Source organism: Myotis nattereri, assembly GCF_964212035.1.
Source record: "Myotis nattereri genome assembly, chromosome: 5".
NCBI classification, from domain to species: domain Eukaryota; kingdom Metazoa; phylum Chordata; class Mammalia; order Chiroptera; family Vespertilionidae; genus Myotis; species Myotis nattereri.
In genome coordinates, this window is record NC_138080.1 from 60950534 (window position 1) to 60966131 (window position 15598).

The window sequence follows — 15598 nt, forward strand, 5'->3', positions numbered from 1 at the left end:
AAGTTTCGTCATTTCGACGTATGTACATATGTGCTTTATGTTTCTTATTATTTATTTACCACAAGTAAAGGTCAGGAATTGTTATTTTTCTTTTAAATTTTTTTAATGTTTCACTTCATTTCTGCTGTGTATGTGCTTCATGTGAGTGACCTAGGTGCTTATGTAGGGGGGTTCCGACTTAGGGCAAAAATCACATTACGTCGCGCCGTAGGAACGGATCTCCGATGTAACCCGAGGACCTACTGTAAATATAAGTTGAAAGCTAAGAGCTGGAAACATTTTTATTTTGTAAGTGGATTTCTCTAAAGTGAACTAAAGAATAAAAGCACAGCTCAGGGCTCATGAAATTCCCATTACGATGGGCATATTTTTTCATTATATTTTATCAGGAGAAACAGAATACTGAACTGAAAGGTGAGAGGAGGGGGGGTCCTTTATTGTCAGAAGTGTTTTTATCTCTTTATCTACATCATGGTGCTTCAGCCTCCTTTCTCTTCAGTCAGGTCTAGGTGTCCTGTAAGATGAGAGAACGCAGGTTTCAGAGAATACGCCTATAATGTACCATATAAACTGGGCTTTTCATATCCCAGCACCTTCTCCCGTCACTTGTTATCCAGGTGTGAATAGGATGACTGTTTGATGGCAAAGACAGTGTAGCTGGTATATTCACGAATCCTTGACTCTTTGGCAGTTGGTTGTCTTGAGGAGTTTCCCCATGCTAACCTGAATTTGAATACCTATACCTTGTTCGCTTTCAGATGATATTTGACATCTTTTACTAAACATTACGATGATAATTCCTCTAGGCGATTATAAATTGGGTTTCTTTTCAAAACCTGCTATTTGATGAACCATTTAGAGCAGATATAATCTATGTGAGAGTTAGTAAGGCTGATGTATTCAATATTATATCTAACCCAAATTATTTATGCCTGCTAACTCAGTCTCAGTGAGCTAATTCCGTCCTTCTCTTTCCTCTCCTTCCTCCATTAAAGATGTAACACTGTTCTTACTAGTCCACAAAGTAAAGGCAAACACCCTACATCAAAATTGATAAAATATGTTTTTAAATAAAGAAAAGAAATAAAGGAACAATATCGACAAGCAAACACAACATTTTGAAAAACATGTCAGTTGTTATCACATATATGATTGCATTCAGATGCTTATGGCACACTATCCTCACTAGGAAACCTTTTCCTCCCCAATACCCCACACAATGGGTTTTGCTTAGAAGCATCTTTACATGGTATTAGGGAGGGGAAGAAATTATTTTTCCTCCTACCTATCTAGGTTCTCCTGCTGGGGCTCTGTAAATTAGACTCATAAAAGATTAACAAGAGAAAATCAAGCCAACATTTATTAACACATGCACCACACCTACACATGGGAATGCTGAGTGATGAGTAACTCAAAAAGGTGCTTAGAAGTTGAGCTTATATAGCATCTTCAAAAAAAGAGCAATGAAATTTTAGAGAAGCAACAAGACAAAGGAAAAGAACTCTGGGTTTCTAGAACAGCAGATTGTGAGGAGGTAAATGTCTTGGGGAAACTAAGGGCAGATAAGGTCATGTTCGTAAGGTTCGTTTGTGCAGATCCATTTCAGAGTCAATTCCCAAACACTGGTGATAAGAATGTTCTCACCTTCCTGATACAGAGGGGGCACACACTTACAAATGCATATCCTGCTTTTATGCACATAGAAGAAGGACAGAGAGCATGTCTTTATGTCCTTCTCAATTATTTCAGTTCAAAATAATCCTTATGCCAATATATGGAGGGGTGGTATTTTCTGCTACCCTTCAATAGTGCACCTTACCTTTGAACAGAACTTGTCAGTTTTTAAAATATTTTTTCAAATCCTCTCTTAATGTAGGGCAGATTCTAATGTCCCCAAGTTTTCACAGCAGTAAACTGAGACTCGGATGAAATTTTCAAATCAACATTTTCTGACCACTTACTAATTGTCAGGCACTAGATGATTCAAGAGCAATATAATGTAATTGAGTTATTTTAAAAGGCTTGTGTATCACTTATATGTGGAATCCACAAAACTGAACTCATAGAAACAGAAAACAGACAGGTGGTTGCCAGAGGCAGGTGGTGGAAGGTGGACAAAATGTGTGAAGGTGGTTAAAAGGTACAAACATCCAATTATAAGATAAATAAGTTCTGAGGGTGTACAACATGGTGACTTTAGTTAACAATACTGTTTTGTATATTTGAAAGTTGCTAAGACAGTAGCTCTTAAAAGTTCTCATCACAAGAAAAAATGTAACTAGGTGAGGTGATGGATGTTAATGAAACTGATTGTGGTGCTCATTTGGCAATATATACATATACCAAATCATTACGTGTACACCTTAAATTAATACAGTATTACAATGCAGTATTACATGTTAACTATATCTTAATAAAACTGGAATTTTAAGAAGGCAGACTAGTAGAATGAGAAAGTGCAGTGACCCATAACAGTGTGGGAGAATTAAGAATAAGGTGTTATACTACTGAGGATGGCTACCTGGGAGGGAACGCTACTTAGAAAAGGTGACATTTGGACTTGGAATTGAGGGGTGATTAGGAGTTCCCCAGGTGGGTTAATTTGAGATCTTAGGGTGGGAAAGGGGAGCTGGATGATTGGGGCAGATGTCACCCTGAGCGGAGGAACAGCATTAGCTCAAGCTCTGAGATAGGGAATATATGGTGTTCGGTGTGTTTCCAAAGGCTGGAGGTGAGGCCAGAAGAGTAGGCTAGCCGAGGCTATAGGGTGCCTGTGTTGCCACACTAAGATTGTAATTAATTCTTTAGGAGAAAAGAAGAATCATATCTGTGTTTTATTTTTGGTTTTTTAAATGTATTTTATTGATTTTTTTACAAAAAGGAAGGGAGAGGGATAGAGAGTTAGAAACATCAATGAGAGAGTAACATCGATCAGCTGCCTCCTGCACACCCCCTACTGGAGATCTTGTCTACAACCAAGGTACATGCCCTTGACAGGAATCAAACCTGGGACCTTTCAGTCCACAGGCCGATGCTCTATCCACTGAGCCAAACCGGTTAGGGCCATATCTGTGTTTTTTAAAAAGAGTGCTCTGTTGAGAAAGTGGAGAATGAGATGTACTGGGAGGAAACTATAGGGAGATTAGGAGACCAGTAATCGGATGAGAAATGTTCATAGCATAATTGCTCATGATCAGCGTCTCAATCAGTGCGTTTGGCAGTTCAGTCATTCAGTGAATTGACCTTCAACAACTTGAGTTTCAATGACTTGATTCACTTCCAACAGAGACAAAGAAGCAAAAAAAGAGAGAGAGAATACAGAAAAAAAGGGAAAGAGCTGAATTTGAGGGTTTTGTGGAGTGGTGGAGATTTCCAGCTGCTGGAAACACAGGTTGGTGGTCAGAAGACTGGTTTAATAGCAGAAACTTAGGGCAAGAGTCCAGTACTTTGAGTTTTTTGCTTTTTGCTCCCAATGAGTCCTTGAGCTATAGATTTTCTCTTTTAATGAACTTTTAACACAACATAATCATTGTCAACCCAGAATTCCCACCTGCACACCTTGTTCTTTATCCATTAGGGGTGCAAAACCACTTAATTATCATCATTCAAGACAATATTGATGTTCAGAACAGAGAAAAAGTAATAATAATTAATAGCTATCTTAGTATTTCTCAAGCCCATCTTATTCCAATACCACCTTTCTTATGAGTTTGGGTGAATGTATAGCAATTGAAAGTCATTTTAAAAGCTGCTTGTGAAAGAGATATAAATATATTCAATATCACTTTAAACAGCAGAACTAAAACCAACGAGTAAAACTTGCCACGTTCCCCAATAGTGGAATAGTCTAGCAAAGCTGAGCAACGCAGGCTGCCTTGCAAAGCAGAGAGCTCCCGTTTCTATGTTGTACAAGTGGATACTGGGGGAAGAGTCCTGCAATGATGGGTAGTTACACTCCATGGTCTTACCCTAGTGTCATGATTCTAAGATTTTCATTTAGCTCAATTGCATGTTAAATAAATAGAGCTTTTTTTCAATAGCAGGTTTTTGGATTATGTCTAACAACAAAAAATAGCCTCACCTTGTAGTGTGTGTGTGTGTGTGTGTGTCTGTGTGTGTGCCTGTGTGTGTGTCTGTGTGTGTGTGTGTGTTGAATAATTCACAATTCTATATCCCCCTCTCATGTCATCTGTATTTGCAAATAATGCATAGGTCTTATGTAATTATATTGCTACTCCTGGGATTAAAACCTTGTATGTAGATCAAAATGGAATCTTTGGAAAGGAAATTTTGGAAAATGTTTTTCTGTTCATTACATGTGGACATTTTTAAAATAAAATGGTTCAGGAAGAAAGCAGTAAAGAACTTGGTTTTCCATCAGGACAAAATATCTAGGCTGCAGACATTTTGCCTCTAACTTGATGACACACACTGAGAACAGATTCTTTTCTGCTCCTGTCAGCCCAATGCCGACTGCATGGACGACTTGCCCACCGACTACGAGGGATCTCTGGGAGGCCCACCAACCAACCAGATCACAGGTGCAAGCGACACGACTGTAAATGAAAGTTCAGTCACTTTGGACCCTGCTGTTCGGACTGTGGGAGCCTTGCAGGTGGTCCAGGATACAGACCCCACCCCGCAGGAGGGAGAAGTTATCTTTTCTACTAACAGTAAGTTCTGTGCTCAGTAGTGCCATATTCAAGAGGGCTGTTGCCTTGTAGGAGCTGGAAAAAAAACATTCCCTCAGGAAGACCAAAAAAATTGCCAGGTTAAACAATTATACCTGACAGGCCTTTAGAAGCCCGGCTCTTGCAGATCCAGCAGGGCAGACAGCACACCTGGCTCTGTCCTGCCTGCCCGCACACTGATGCCAGCTCTGCAGCAGGTAGGGCGGTGGGTCTGGCCTCAAGAAGGGAGGGCAGGTGAGAAAAGCAGCTGTTGGGGATGCTCAGTGGGACTGAGATAGGGCACAACCCCCCTCACGCCTGTGCGTGCGTGTATGTGTGTGTGTGTGTGTGTGTGTGTGTGTGTGTGTGTGTGTGTACTGGTCTGGACTGCACACAGGAAAGTGCTCTCCCTTGCTGCCACAGGACTCAGATGTAAATGACACCCAATTAGAAGGGCATTTTCCCAGTACAACCTAAGCCCCTGTGCATGTGGCATATTAAAATACCGTTGGGGGTTTCTTTCCCAACTCCTGCATAAACTCTTAACTCAGTACTGTTCTGTTTGATGATAGTTGTAAAAATATTGAAGATTGAAGCAAAAAATCTGAAGTATTTACTCATCACTTTAATACAGTAGAGATAGCTTCAGGCGTTCTGAGAAAGCCAGCCTGCAGATTTACATAGGTTAAAGGTTAAAAGGGGGGATGGATAGTGTAAGTTTTAAATAAGGTGTATTTCCTCCCTGGATAGAAATAACCAATTCACTATAGAAAGTTTGGAAATATAGAAAAGCAGATTAAAGTATTTTAGGGTATTTCCTTTTAAATGTCCTCTTTTTTACACATTTGCCATGTTTATACAATTTATAAACCATTCATGCTGAAATTCAAAGGTATGCACTTTTCTAATGAAGAAGCATAATAGTCTTCATTGTTAAAAGATTGAAAGATGAAGAAAAGAATTTAAAAAATTCAAAAATCACTCAGTACCCCATTACCCAGAAATAATCATTCTTAACATTTTGGTGTATTTCCTGATCATCTGTTATGATCTACTTGAGGCAAAACCATAGGGGCTGACCGTTGAGTGTTGTAATCATAGGACTCGCACAGGACCTGGAGAGAAAGCAACCTCAAGAGGAACTTGGTGATAAATATCTGTGCATGCAAGGTTTATTCATTTTGGGTAGATAAGTATTTTAACTTGACTTTGAGAGGCATAAGGACCACAATATTGAAACACTCGCCATTAAACATTTAAAGTCCTTAAAGATAGGTTTTGATCCCTTTGTTTTGTAGGTGTAGAGTGGTGCTGCCCAATGTTAATAATGCAAATGCAGTTATACGTTTTCTATAACCACACTACAAAAATGGGTGAAGCTCATTTTAATCATATTTTTAGCCCAATATATCCAACATATTTTATGTTTTTTGGTACTAACTGAGAATCTGGTGAGTATTTGTTACTTACAGCACATCTCAGTTCTACCAGCCATGAATCAAGTGTTCGGGAGCCACGTGTGGCAAGTGGCCCCAAAGGGGGGGGGACTCATTTAGAATCCTAGTAATTTAGGGATGGGAGAACCTTGAAGGTCATTTCATTTATTTTTGCCATGATAAACTTCCAATTTTTACCATGAGAAAATTGTGGCCCAGAGGAGTAAGTGGCTGATTCAGATCAAAGAATAAGTTCTCTTTTCACAGCACAAGATTATCCTATACGTTTCCAGTCATTGGACATCTTCAGTTACCATCAGGTACATCCATCAGTGGCCTCTGTGCAGTATACAGGGAGGCCTGATAGAATGTTGCTAGCAGCTCAACAACCTTGAACACATGAGCCTTTTTTGAGCCCATGAGAAGAACCAAGTCCAATATGCATTATTGTCCTTGCAGTGAAATGATTTTTTAAATATTCAGAAGAAAATGTGTCCTCTAGTAGATTCCTTATTTTGAAAAGTGACTACATGCTTCATACATCTCAGTAAATCCCAGATGGCAAATGAAGAGGCATAACATGTGGGTTTAAAAAAACATCAAAAATGAAATTGAAAATTGTGATCAGTATCCATATAATTTATAATCTGTAAACTGTTTTTGCCCAACATAGACTCCAAGTGTTCAGGTCATAGCAGGCGTTCAGTAGATGTTGATTGAATGACCTGAGGTGAAAGTGTTCAGTCTAAGCTTGAAACAAGGAGCCCCTATTCACACAGAAGGAAAAATGACAGGTAATTTCAAAGGAAGGTATTGGTAGAGACTCAGAGATATCAATCTTATAGTATAGAAACTGAATTTTTTCACGAAATATTTTTCCTAGACCATTTATTTATGATTGCTTTGATTTATGGGGATTTAACAGAATAGTTCAAATATAATAATTCTGATTAGATGTTAATGGTTTGTACTATTAACCAAATGACTGTAGATTCCTTAAGGGGAAAATTCTCTGCTCTCTACAGGTTTGTAAATTGATTGCCTTGTGCCCTAACTCAAATAAATAAACAATCACAGATGCATGAATAAGTGGGTGAAAAAATTCAAGTTCTCATCAACATTATTGTAACCAACTCTCTAATGCTATCCAAAAAAAAAATTTGGATGGAAAAATAAATGTAGTTGTGATTCAGTATTGCTACATGTCACAACCCATTGGGGGTTGGACCTGATTTTTCTTCACATCATCTTTTCCCACCTCACATCTCTACAGACCCAAGAAATTACTAGAAAATGAGGAAATAACAGTAGCTAATAAATATATAACACCAACTATGCAACAGGCACCCTTTAAAACCACTTATGAAATTAACTCACAACAACTCTACGGGAAATATTTTTAGCATTTTACTGATGCAACAACAAAGGCACAGAGAGATTGAAGTGACTGGCCCACGGTCATAGTAGCAGGGGGAGCTGGAATTCAGAGAAGCCTCTGGCCAGAACCCCATGCTAACTACTCGATGCTCAAAGGTGCACTAGGGGAGAAAATGGATACAGATGCTCACTCCCTTCTCATTTTATTTATTCTTTTCCTCCATTTTTCTAAACTTCTTAGAGCTCAATAATGTGTGTAGCTCCTATTTGAATCCTCATTCATCCCTCTCTCTGTTCTTCCTTTCCTGGCAAAGACTCTTCATGGGTCAGTCAAATACAGGTAAAAGTCATCTCAGCACTTGGAGGCAGGAAGGGGGGTCTAACAGATTGCCTTTAGCGGAAGATGGGAAAATCTGGTGCTAAAGGATCATCTTTAGCTCCCAGGGAAAAGTAACAAGAAAAAGCATTGACACAGCAAAGGAAATCTCAACTTGTTGCAAGTCTGACATTTGAGAGAAAGACATTCTTTACACATATCTTTAATGTTTCTGACATTCCACTTTGTATAATCTCACGTGGCAGTGCCAACTCGCAGTGTTTCTCCTGCACCTTGGTGAGTGCAAGTGGCCATTTGTACGAATGTCCTGAGCTCACTCACCGCTGTCTATCTGCCTGTCTGATGGCACCAAAGCTTACTTTCCCCTCCGATTCCCCAAGCCCAGGCTGCAGTTGTTGGACTTGCTTCAGAAGGGGAAAAGTCCCTTAGCCTCAAAGGAAAACGCAGCTAAACAAACAGCCCTGGGTGTTGGGAGATTCCAGGGAGGAGCTAGAAAAAGACACGAAGAGGAAGACTTATCAACCCCTTCCCAAGACACTCAGTGTGCTCCACGTCTTCTCAGGGGGCCGGAAGCCTTCCCTTTGTTTCTCAAGGAAGTTGTGGATGCCACCACCCGTTTCCTGTACTGAATCTCCACAACCATCTAATTGTGCCTCTAGATCGTTACCCATTCGCCCTTCCTTCACCTCAAACTAGAAGGACCCCCCTGTCAGCCCATGGGTGGAGAGTGGAGGGCGGAGGGAGCTGGGGCAGAAAGAGACTTGGGGATGACAGAATCAGGATGCTGTAAATCTGCCTCAATACTCTGAGGAGCACATGGCATAATGTGTAAAACCTGGTCTTCTAGTTTTACGGAAGGAAGCAGTACACGTGAGTTACTGCTAAAACTCAGCCTGTTTAAATGAAATGTGGTATGGGATTCCTCTGAGAAACTCCCTTTGCTAACTTTCTATCAACCCCGATCCTTGGGGGTGTAAAGTGTATCTAATATGTTGGGCAAATGTCATTTGTGATGTATTCAGATACCTCTTTGTTGGCTGCACGGCCACAACTGTGTTGAGTGGCTGCAATATTCCCCAGCCCCTGGGTGAAAATTCCAGCAAGAATTTTCTGCTCACTCTTAGGTAATGGACAGTTCTAAGAGACCCTTTAGATCTCAAACTCAGACAAAAGAATTATTTTTCCTGCAGGGCCCTTTCCCTTGTAACAATTCCCATGACTCCAGACAGAAGGTTCTCTATTGCTTACTCAGGAGGCCTCTTGCAACCCCTGGGCATCCAGCAGTCTGCTTGCAGCCTCTGTCTGCTGAAGTGCCTGACCCATCAGGAGGTCCTTAGGGAGAGGCCCAAGTGGAGCCCAATCCTGCTCGCTGTCCCACGTGGCCTGCTCTAGGGCAGTCACACATCACCTGCTCCGACAGCCTTCTCCAGTACAGTGCCATTCCCTGGCCCCTGGCGCCACCTGGCCATCACCTCCTCTCCCAGACGCCAGTCAGGAAAGAGACCTGAGTCTATGTCTGCCTGCTTTAGCTTTTCTAAGACCGAGTCACTTCTCCCTGAGCCCCACCTACAGGGGACATAGTTCAGCATCCCTGGGGTTCCCACACTGGGTGTGGGTTGGGAAGGAGCCTTTCCCACCCCTCTGGCTAGAGCAGTGGATTCAGCAAGACAATTCTCTCTCCATGATCTCTTTACCAATTCCTCACCTTCCTCCCCCCCCCCCCCCACACACACACACTCCTTTTTATTGTCTCAAAATGGGTGATGGGGTCAAGAATCACAGACCTGCTTCCCTTCAGATCCCTTGTGCATTGGGCAGTGGGCAGGCAGCAAAGGTGGGAGGTTGGAGAGGCTGCCTCCTTTGCTGTCCACATCTCTTCAGTAGAAATAGAGGCAGGAAGCATCCCTTGAGTGTGCAAAAGGGTGAGTTCCTGAATGTCTTAATAATCTTCACCAGAGGACAGTCAGCTACTAAACCACCATCCCTTTGCAGAGAACCTGGAGATGGGTCAGCCTTTTTTGGGGGGGGGTGGGGGAGGGAGGTTCATACTCTTCAAAATGCAGTCACGAGGACAGAAGTAATTATCTCAGCACAGCTGAAACTAAAGCCCAGAAAAAAAGTCATTAACGACTGTCACTGCAGTCACCAGGAGTCCATGCCGATCTTGAAAAGACTCCCAAAGACTTCATCAGAGTCTCTGGAACGAGCCACTCTCTCTCATTTGAGGGACTCACTATAAACCTCTCTGGGGATTCTTCATTGCTAAAGACACTTTCTCTTAAAATCGGGCCAGGAATGCCATCCACTTTGCATTTTTAAAGTTCTGTGTTTATTGTTTAAGGAACAATTCACGAAGCCTTCAGAACATCTGTGTTCAAAACTTGTCAGTGCCCTGGCTTGCTCTGACCGCAGCCTGAACGTGAAAATAAAAGAAAGCGTGTGTCTCCAGGACTCTTCCAGGAAACTCCATTCTGAGCCTCTGAGTCCAGACAACTGAGAGGAAAGGGGAAGGTTGGTGATGTTCCTGCATCACATTTCTGCTTCAAAGGCGCAGCTACACTTTGCTGCATTTGCAAAGCAGCAATTTCCAGGTTTTATGTGACTGTTAAATATACTGTTGCATCCAGAAATAAACACACCTCAAGAAAGCATTCCACTGTTTACAAGGGAGAACAAGAGTGAGTAGCCACGTTAGCTTTTTTGACTGAAATGGCAAAAAAGCTGAAATGGCGAAGTGGCTATTCCTGACCGGGGATAATATAGTGGCTGGATCCAGCTATGAGAATGGTCTCCCTTGGTGCCCATAAAACTCACATTAGCCCCGACAAGATTGACTGCTGTGATCTGTGAGCATATTCCATTGTGTCAGCCAACAGAATCGGCCAACCCTTCAAGATTGCAGACCTCACTATCATCTCCCCTTCAGGAAATAGCTAAGCCACGGTGGATGACTTTACAAAACGAAGCATTTGCAGATTGTGACACTGCTCCCCATGTCTCGTAACGTGCCAGGTCCCGAAGCAACATCACCTCCTTCTTTCTGGGCCCTCCAGCTCAAATGACAGCTTCCACGGAGGGACAGCTGTTCTGAAGAGCAAAGATCATCGCAATAAGCACATGTCTTGATCATCAAGTGACCCAGATGGCAACTCTCCAATCGACAAGCCACTGGGTTTTCCATAATAACATTCCTCCTGGATTAAAAACACTTGTCAGTCGAAGAAAGCCCACAGGGCCAGCCTCCCAGGGTTTTCCTGTCTTATGTGTCTGGTGCCTCTGACAGGGAGGATTGAGGATCTGCAGACTCTCAGACAGCCTAGGAGAAAGTTCATCCCTTTAGACCACAGATATATCACCACTTGGAACACTCTGCTCGGACATGACACACGCTATCCTCTCGGAAAAAACATGTCTTCCTGAAACGAAGTAACTTAGCCAGTGGACTAAGCTCATCCCTTTCTGGGAGATTGTCTCGTGTTCTGAGTTACTCACTGATAGCACCATCTCCCAAGGCTGTCTTGCTTTGGTACGTGCCGTGGCTCAGCGGCTGTCCTGAGATGAGCTGGGGAAAGGGCTGTTGAGCAGACCTGCATTTTACCAGACACTGTCACACTGAGCATGGGGCTCAGCAGGGAGGTGGCAGCTAATGGCAGGAATCACAGTTGGCCGGTCAGCACTTTTTCAGTGTTTGAGCAGCATGAAGTGTAAATAACATAAAATTTCTCTTTCCGTTTCAATTCTATAACAAATCATGGGGAGTTTCATTATTCAGAGATTGAGAAAGCAGAAACAGCTGAAATGCCTTTTGGATGACATAAGGATTGGCCCTGAAAATTCAGAGTCTCGGGATTCTGTAAGTCTAAGTATTTCAGAAATGAAATTCAATGTCCCGGGGGATGTGGGGGGTGTAACTATCAGAACATTACTGGGGCTACTTGAGATAAGATAATATCATGGAAACACCACTAGCCAGAGGCAGGAAGTTTGGCCCTTAGTCCTGATTTGTCCTCCAATTACCAGTGGGCCCTTGGGCAAATTGATTACCCTGTCTGCACTTTCATTTCTTCACTTGGGTCACTTTTACTAGCAGAAAAAAATACCTTTAATTTGTCGATTGATTGTTCTTCCTAAGATCTCAAAGAATAATTCGCCCACAGTATCTTGTTCGGCCTGCATAGCATTCTGGTACAGTAGAAACAAACAATATCTATCCCCAAAGGAAAAACCGAAGCAGAGGAGGTACATCGAGTTTCTGCCCTGGCTCAACTGTCTCTCCAATACTGGACCACATCGTTAAACATGGTCCCTGCAAAGAAATGCCTGAGAAGCTCACTTACTCCAGACTAAGAGCACAGAGTTAAAAATGGAATTAAAAGATGTCCCTTTGAGGTGATTTAAGACTCAAGGGCATCAGGATTGGTCATCTTGGTAAAGGAACCATCTAGAATCGACTGAAGACTTCTGGCAACACAAAGCCGATTGAACCCGCAGGCTTATCTCTGCTATCTCACCAAGTCCTGCCAACCTTGTAAAAGGTATAAACCTACAAGGACCTAAAAAAGAGAAAAGATTACAGTAGACAATACAAATGTCAACACATTTTGGATGGCAAGTGCGTGGTAATTCTCTTCGTGAAATAGGAAAAGCTGAAATCTCAGTGCTTCCTAAGGAGAAACCAGTAAGAAGCAGGTGGGTTTGCCCTCAGAGTGTCAGGTCCCCAGGAAGGCTGCAATAAAGAGTGGTGCTCAGAAGAAGATCGTTTGAAAGACTTTGTAGAGCATTTATGCCCCCCAGGTTCCCTCCCCATCCAGAGCCTTCTGCTAGTTGCCCTAGGCCAGTGGTCAGCAAACTGCGGCTCGCGAGCCACATGCAGCCCTTTGGCCCCTTGAGTGTGGCTCTTCCACAAAATACCACGTGCGGGCGCGCACATACAGTGCGATTGAAACTTCATGGCCCATGCGCAGAAGTCAGTATTTTGTGGAAGAGCCACACTCAAGGGGCCAAAGAGCCGCATGTGGCTCGCGAGCCGCAGTTTGCCAATCACTGGCCTAGGCCCATATTGAGGTCCCTTCCCCAGTTGGCAAGCCCCACCCATGTCCACTTAATCACAATGCCTCGTTTGTAAATAGAAATGGAATGCAAGGATGGCTAGAGAGTTGAAAAAAAAACAAAACACTAAATCTAAAAGAGAGAACATAATGAATAAAAATAAATTTCAAGGAAACCAAAATAATTCAGAGCACAGAATTCTATAAACCATCATTTGTATCCTTAGAGATATGAAGTAATAGTGCATCCATGGGAAAGAAACAGATGATGGGAATTTTCAGAGAATGAGGAAGAGGTCTTGGAAATTAAAACATATTGAAGAGTGAAAATTCAAAGATAAAATACTATTTGTCTTGTTAAACTATGCTTGTGGTGTGAAATAAATTTTTTAATGAATCTTATTTTAAAAATAAATTTAAAAATAAGGAAAAACAGAGTCAATTGACTTGCCATTGAAGAATTAATCCACTAATTCAACACACATTTTGTATTAGCATCTCACACCCCGCCCTCAATATGTGCTTTGTCTCGTAGTGAAAATTATGACCTTGTATGACATACTTGGCTTCAGAAATTGTGTATGGTACCAAACTTTTCAGAGAGTTTCCTTGTTGCATGCTACATTTGTGTTATATTTGCAATGCACTGGTGTATAGATTTATTTTATAAGTTAGTGACTTCAGTTTTTATAGTGAAATTACTTCCTAGTGCTCAAGCCAATAACATGCAATTACCCTATATTCTTTCTACGCTATGGCTCTGGATAGTAAAACAATCACCAAGCCATGTTCATTATTCCTATAAGCCTCTCTTCATGTGCCATTTCCCTCTGCCACTGCCACCCTTTAAGACCTTGTCATCTCTTACCTGGATTTTTGCCATGACTGCCATTTCATTCCCCTGTTTCTAGTCTTGCCATTCCCAGTCTGCTTCCTTGATAATCATCTATAGAAATCTGATCTTAGTTCACTGTTTTTTTCTCAAAACATTTTTATCACTTATCTCAAGCTGGCTAGTGGAAACAAATCAGTAAGCATTTGGCCTCTGCATCTCTCTCTGTCTTTCCCCCACTTCCACCTGGCACATCACACAGGAGTCTTTCTAAGCCACTGGTTCCAGATACACTGTCCCTGACACATTTCCCTCCACCCACCAAGCTGTACATACCCTTCTGCTGTGTTCTCTGAGACGTCTTCTCTGCTATTGCAAGTAGGATCTGGTGCTCCTCCTACAATTATCTCCTTTCAGATAGTTAGCTCTGTTATTATTCCTTGAGAAAGCATGTGTTACCCCACAGAATGTATAGGTCTTCATAGAATTTGAACCCTGGCTTTTCACCTTCATGCTCTAACTGGATGCCATAATCTGTGCTAGTTTATGGCATCCAGTTAGACTCAATAAATAGCTGAATGAATGAATGAGTGAATATTTTGAATTTTAAAGGAAACTAACAGTAGCAATAATTAGAAATGGAAAAGACTACATTGCAATATATGTTTTCATTTTGTGTGCTATTGAAAATAAAATATCTATACATATATACATATAGATAAATTCTTCCAAGGCCCCAGCAGACCAGCCTCCCTAGAGCCAGTTCCTATGGGACGGCACAGCCTCCCTACCCCCATGTCACAGGAACACAGATGCCAAACTGTACCCCCCACCATGAGGAAGGTGGGAGACTAATGGCTTGTAGGAATGGATTGATGATTTATTTATCACCATTGATATTGGACTACACAGTAGAAACAGGGAATTAAAAGTGGTGGAGAAAGATGAAGTGGCAGAAATAGCAACAAAGCAAAATGTGGTAGAAAAAGGCTCTCACGCCTGACTGTGCATCAATTTCTGCAAATGCCCTGGAAATATCATAAAACCAAGTGCCCAGAAACCAGTGTAGCTTAAATGAAGCTCTTCATTTTTGTTTTATACCATTGGTGCTATTTGTAACATTAACCCATATTGAATCAAAATGACCCTACTAAGAGATAATATGGCCTTGGGAAAGCCAGATGACTTGGACATTGAATGGATCTGGGCTCAAATCCTAGCTGGCCACTGAATTAGTAGCCAACTCACTTAACCTCCCTGGGTCCTCAATCTCCCCTTTTTAAAAATTCTCCAAATAAAACCCACCTCACAGTTGAAATGTATCAATGTAGATACAGCTGCTGGCTCAGTGTCTAGCACTCAATAAATCATAAATGTGCCCCTGATCCCACTGTGCACATCTCTCCCCCTTGTGAACACACACATCCCAAGTTCCCATCAGTGCAACTGAAATGTCTTTATATAAAAGTATCTCTGCAGCACCTTTCTCAAATGGATTCCAAAGCCTGGGAGCTCTAGGTTGTATCCTCAACCATTTGTCTGTGGGGATGAAAAATGACATTACCTTGCTTGACTTCGATTATCACAATTACTTTACATCCTGAGCCAGAACTGCATAGCCTGCTTGTCATTATCTTTTTCATTGATTGATCATTTGAGTCCTACTGAGTTATAAGCTGTAGTCTTTTATTACCATGATCTCATATAAAATGATGACGTCCTTACAACACCATTTACAGAGAAACCTGTGAGCATCATGAGGCAGCCCATCAGTCAATCAACAGCCCATTAGTGTCCATTCCTAGAAAGTCATAATTAGGTCTTCCTCTACACGGCTCTCTATTGGTTGTATTCCAAAGGCAGCCACCCTACTTATAATCTTAGTGTTTTGAGCATGA

The 15598-nt window shown here is 41.8% G+C and overlaps 1 protein-coding gene across 1 annotated transcript in view; it reads left to right on the forward strand.

Annotated features, from left to right (window-relative positions):
* The window catches only part of RNF150 (ring finger protein 150), a gene marked incomplete at both ends in the record, with an annotated part of 158093 nt that overhangs the window by 124074 nt on the left and 18421 nt on the right, over positions 1-15598 (forward strand). Inside the window, one exon of the mRNA XM_081093136.1 lies at positions 4463-4673. Coding sequence (XP_080949262.1) covers positions 4463-4673 — 211 coding nt within the window. The remainder of the gene's footprint in view (positions 1-4462; positions 4674-15598) is intronic.